The 5898-nt window shown below is 46.4% G+C and overlaps 1 protein-coding gene across 1 annotated transcript; it reads left to right on the plus strand.

Moving 5' to 3' along the window:
* The first annotated feature begins 2859 nt into the window (after window positions 1-2859).
* On the plus strand, window positions 2860-4650 carry LOC133920324 (3-ketoacyl-CoA synthase 12-like). The gene has a single exon (XM_062364933.1). The coding sequence runs from the start codon at window positions 2939-2941 to the stop codon at window positions 4316-4318; it is 1380 nt and encodes a 459-aa protein (XP_062220917.1). The 5' UTR covers window positions 2860-2938; the 3' UTR covers window positions 4319-4650.
* The last annotated feature ends 1248 nt before the right edge of the window (window positions 4651-5898 follow it).

Here is a 5898-nt window from a genome sequence, read left to right on the forward strand (position 1 = left end):
CCTCGGTCGTCTGCCTTTGTTCAACTTCTCCCGTCGACACTACATGCTCGCGTGTATCCTCTTCTTCCAATGGTGTTGCTGCACTGGTACTATCATCCACTTCTCTTGGACATGGTTGCACCAGGATATTGAACTCAGCTCGATGCCGCCTGTTCCACTCCAACCATTTCAACCACTTGTTTGTCCGATACGCCGACTTTAACTCCCAACAAACTGGATTTGATGTACGAGTCCACATGCATTGTATCGTAACAGAATAAATCTAAGGGTCAAGCTAAATTTTTTGGATGAACCATATTTTTATCTCCTTCATCCTTGTAACCTCAGTGTTTGGGTGCTCAAGGATGGTAAATAAAAAATTACTCAAATCAATATCTGATGGACTGTTACGGATTTGATCATTTCCATAGGATACTCTAAGATTTATAGAGTTTGACATAACTGTCACTAAAAAATATGTCAATTAGAAATAAATTAAATTACATTCATACAATATGACTGGCTTAAAATTAACTAACACAACGGTCACGCTGACCCACCGTTCTTGGTCCTACAATGGAAAGTACTACAGTCTTTGTTGCCTAAAATCTAATCAATATTACTGTCCTAAATCTACATCGGAGATATCATTATTAAATAAACATATTACTCACACCAGCAAATTGAATACATTTAATTCTTAAAGAACTTATTAATTAATACCATTTGATATTAAAATTTTAAGATTAATACTTCGGTGTTGGATTGCTTTTTGATCCTCTCTATGTTTTATTGTTTTCTATTGCAAACCACTAGTCCTAAGTCCAAAATAACTAGAATACTAAGATCTAATATTTGCACGCACATACATTTATTTTCTTAATATAATATAAAAATAATCTAATACAAAGATTTATACCTAAAATCAACATTTACAAAGGAAAAAATATTTTTCTAATCCCTAATTTAATCTAAATACACATAGAGCGATAAACAACAATCTAAAACACAAATATAAAGGAAAAAATTACCTTAATGTTCTTCTTCTTTCTCCTCTCTCCTGTCTCCTCCTTCTCCTTAATCCTCCTTTTTTCTCCCCTTCTCCTTCCTCCTCTCTCCCCCTTCTCCTTCCTCCTCCTTCTCCCTCCTCCCTTCTTCCTCATCCCTTCCTCTTTTCTCTTCTCTCTTCTCCTCTCTTCTGCTGGCGCGTTCCCTCTCTGCTCGCAACTGAAATGCAAGATGGGCGGGCACAGCCGTGTGAGCATAGGGGTAAGGGGATACGGGGCCCCCAGATTTTTGGCCTCCCGTTTGGCGAAAATTATCTCGAAACTGCCACCGGGCACCCCAAACCTTCCGCTAGTGTCACGTCACCAGTTTTCGTCATACGGTTTGGCAAAAATAATATTTTCGGTATTATTTTCGTCAAATGGTAGAGTAAAAACTTGTTTTCGTCAAACCATTGGACGAACATGTATTAACTTTAGAATTTCCTTATTTTCGATATTATTTTCGTAATATCAAAAAAATAATATTTAAAAAAGTTCGAGTTACGTACCGACGTTCTGAACAGTATATACCGCGCGCACACACTGCACAGTAGTAGTACTGTATGTGTAGTCCACGTTCTGAACGTGCACCGGGGTACTAGATAGTTGCTGGCTTGTATGCTTGCGTGCTCTCGATCGTGTAATAATCGTGCGTAAGTAAGTCGCTAGCAGCGTAAGAATTGAAACTATAACTTGCTTTCAATCTAACTAGCACTGATTTGGAATATATAAGCTCTTAAATATTATTTTGGATCAAAATGTATGTATATATGTGTGTATATATATACATGCGCAGGTACTATAATAAGGTATATACTAACTTGGCAAAAAAAGAAGGATGACTCAGACCCAGCTGATCTGTATAAACCGCGTGATCGAGATGACCAATCGAGGCAGTAGCTACGTGATCCCCTCGTACGGAAAAGCAGAAATTAAGAGAGAAGGTGGTACAGGAGAAGGATAGAAACAGCTAGCCCAGAGTAGATCGATCGGCTCAAGGTTACCTTCGTCTTGTCGGCCGGTCACGGAGAGCGTGTGTGTGGGTGCAGTGCAGGAGCCCCGGCCGGCGATTTATGGCCAACCGTGATGCATCCATGCATGCATGGCACGGCTTCTAGTGCTAGTGGCACGCTGCTCGATCGGCCAGCGGCCAAGCGCTGGCCAGTGACCGATCTAGGACCATCAATCAGGTATATCTCTTCTTCCTTTTCTTCTCTTATTCTTCCTCTTTTCTTGCTCGATCTGCCAGCCGCCAAACGGTGGCATAAGTACAGTGCTGCGGCTACCTAGCTAGCTGGAGGACGAAAACAAACTAATGAGACGACCAGGTTCATCGACCTGATCAACTAGAGTCAATAGTGGTTATTACTGACTGAAACGGACGCATGCGTACGTGCTTAATTTTTATTGACACATCTGCTAGCACTCTTGTACGTGCACTTAACACATTCTACCTGCGTGCACACTGCAACTAGTAGGAGCAATAGCACGTACGTACTATATTTCATCTCTGATCGATCAAGTAGGACGGTGCAGCTGGTTAAGTCCTACTCACTGGCAAACGGCCCGATTATGTAGCGATCGAGCTTGCTCACAGTCACGGCCATGGCCCATGCACCGCGGCCTGACTCGATCATTAGTGCATGGTTGCTTGATGGTTGGCCGTTGGAGACTACGTCGACCGCATTAAACTCCTCTCTCTCTCTCTCTCACCAACCTCAACACACCCACGGCACTACGCTAGTCTCTCTCACTCACTGCACTGCACTGCATCATATCGGCATATATATAACCACGCATTCGTTGCCAAGATATATAACTGAGCGAGAGCGAGAGCGAGCCACAGCTACTTGTTGTGTACTTGTGTGCCGTCCTTAACTGTGGCCGGCTGATCGGAGTATCAACCAATTCCAATGGCCCTGCTTGCCCTGCTCACGGTGCTGCTGCTGGCGCACGCGGCCGCGTACCTGGCGTGGCGGGCCGCGTCGCGTCGCCGGCGCGCGCGCTGCTACCTGCTGGACTACGCCTGCCACAAGCCCTCCGACGACCGCAAGGTCACCACCGAGATGGCCGGCGCCGTCATCGAGCGCAACAAGCGCCTCGGCCTCTCCGAGTACCGCTTCCTCCTCAAGGTCATCGTCAACTCCGGCATCGGTGAGCACACCTACTGCCCGCGAAACGTCCTCGACTGCCGCGAGGAGTGCCCCACCCACGACGACGCGCTCGAGGAGATGGACGACTTCTTCGACGACGCCGTCGCAGCGGTGCTCGCCAAGACGGGCGTAAAGCCGCGCGACGTCGACCTGGTCGTACTCAACGTTGGCTCCTTCTCCCCGGAGCCCTCGCTCGTGTCCAGGATCGTGCGCCGCTTCGGTATGCGGGAGGACGTCATGGCATACAACCTCTCCGGGATGGGGTGCAGCGCGGGGCTCATCGCCGTCGACCTCGCCCGAAACGTCATGCTCACGCGCCCGCGCACCATGGCGCTTGTCGTCACCTCCGAGTCGTGCGCTCCCAACTGGTACACGGGCACCGACAAGTCCATGATGCTCGGGAACTGCCTCTTCCGATGCGGCGGCGCCGCCGCGCTGCTCACCAACGACCCAGCGTTCTGCGGTCGCGCCAAGATGGAGCTTCGCTGCCTCGTGCGCGCCAACATCGGCGCGCACGACGACGCGCACGCGGCAGCCGTGCACCGCGAGGACGCCGACGGCCGCCTCGGCGTCAGCCTCAGCAAGGCGCTCCCCAAGGCCGCCGTGCGTGCCTTCACCAAGAACCTCCAGCGCCTGGCCCCGCGCATCCTCCCCGTCCGCGAGCTCGCGCGGTTCGCGGCCCGCCGCCTCCTCCGTAACCTCCTCCGGCGCAAGGTCAAAGTCGAGGGCCCTAAGATCAACTTCAAGACCGGCGTGGACCACTTCTGCCTCCATCCCGGCGGGACGGCGGTGATCGAGGCGGTGAGGAAGAGCCTGGGGCTGAGCATCCACGACGTGGAGCCGGCAAGGATGACTCTGCACCGGTGGGGCAACACGTCGGCGAGCAGCCTGTGGTACGTGCTGTCGTACATGGAGGCGAAGCGGAGGCTGAAGCGCGGGGACAGGGTGCTCATGGTGACCTTCGGGTCCGGGTTCAAGTGCAACAGCTGCTACTGGGAGGTGAGCAGGGACCTCGCGGACGCCGGCGCCTGGGAGGACTGCATCGACGAGTACCCGCCGGAGACGTTGGTCAACCCCTACATGGACATGTTCGGTTGGGTCAACGACGTCCAGGGGCAGGGAGGCGGCTTCGTCTTTTAATAATAAATAATCCATGCATTACGTACATAATTAAATCTTAATTAAATTCCTTATTATCCTTGACTGGGACAGGCAAAACTAAACTAAGATTGATAAATTAATCCACAAGGAAGGGCGTGTACGTATACATGCAAATTGCGAATACGATGGGGTTATTATTCTTTTTTGTCTGATATATGTTTTATACTTGTAAATGTTTGGTCGCGTGCATGTATGTATGTGTTCTACCTTGTAAACCTCTTCTTTTACATGTATGCCCTGGAAGAAGGAATTAATGTGTAACAAGGTGCCCACGAAAATAGATACAAGGTTGCAGGGAGCGTTTTTATGTATGTGTATATGTGGATTTTAACCTTTACAGGAACATATATATACACCTAAATTATTTCTTAAGCCTGGCTTCCGAATTCCGAAATGTACTTACCTGCTGATCAATTTATCGAGCATAAAACAAAGTTTTCTTTTAGAACCCACAAGAGCTCCGCGCGTCATTTAATTTAGGTCATGTTTGGCAACCCTTCACCTCTAAGCTCCATGCCAGCTCTTAAGTTTGTATATTAAGATAAAATGATTTAAGACTCTATTTTTAGACTAAAATAAAAATAAATTAGCTCATCCAAATATCTTTTGGTGTACCTGTAGTTTTAGCTCTATAAATTTATGGAGCTAGAAATATTTAGCTCTAAAAAATTCTTAAAGTTAAAACTCTACCAAACAAACCTTTAATACTAAGAAACCAAACATATAACTGTATTTGTCTCAAGTTTTTGTTGCCTTTAATTTTATTCATTGCTTATTTGCTTTGTATCATTCACATGCCGAGAGAGAGTTCATCATCCTATCTATTTCATGCAGCAACTTGATCATCATCTGACAGTTTATGATGTCAAACATATTACAGCTTTGAGATGTCCTAGAGAATGAGCCATAGCTCGGTTGTAAGCGCTGTCACCTAGGTTTAATCCCTAGGATGGAACTTGGGGTCTAATTAATATGGGTTTATCCCTAGTTACTCCCGGGACAGGTCCTAAACATATATGAGGTAGGTATACGCGTGCGTGTTAAGTAAGATGTTTGTATTTGCACACTAAAGGTCTAGGCCCTTCAATGTATTTTTAACGTGTGATTTTGACGCGTACCATTTTATAAGTGATATGTAAATATAATATACGTGGATTGTATGTGTTATCGGTGTACTATGGATAAAAAAAAACTTTAAGAGGTCTGGTGAATGAAGCAAACACCATCCGTCTTCTGTCCATCCCATCCCTGTTAGTTACTGTGCCACCAACAACAGCTATGTAGCACGTATGCCGTCACATATGCGAGCCATTAATATTGCCTTGTTGGTCGTCGTTCGTGCAATGACAATCAGAGAAACTTAACAGATTTGACGGTACACGAACATGGGTCCTGACAAGGACGGCCGTCTTAAGATGTTCGCCATTCATATCAGCTGAATTGTAACAGATTTGTCATTCAGATATACTGTTAGTGACTTAGATAATACTATATATCAATAAAAGATCAAATTGATACATGATAAGAATGATAAATAGTTAAATAATCGTAAAATAAGA

Source organism: Phragmites australis, chromosome 6 (assembly GCF_958298935.1).
Source record: "Phragmites australis chromosome 6, lpPhrAust1.1, whole genome shotgun sequence".
NCBI classification, from domain to species: domain Eukaryota; kingdom Viridiplantae; phylum Streptophyta; class Magnoliopsida; order Poales; family Poaceae; genus Phragmites; species Phragmites australis.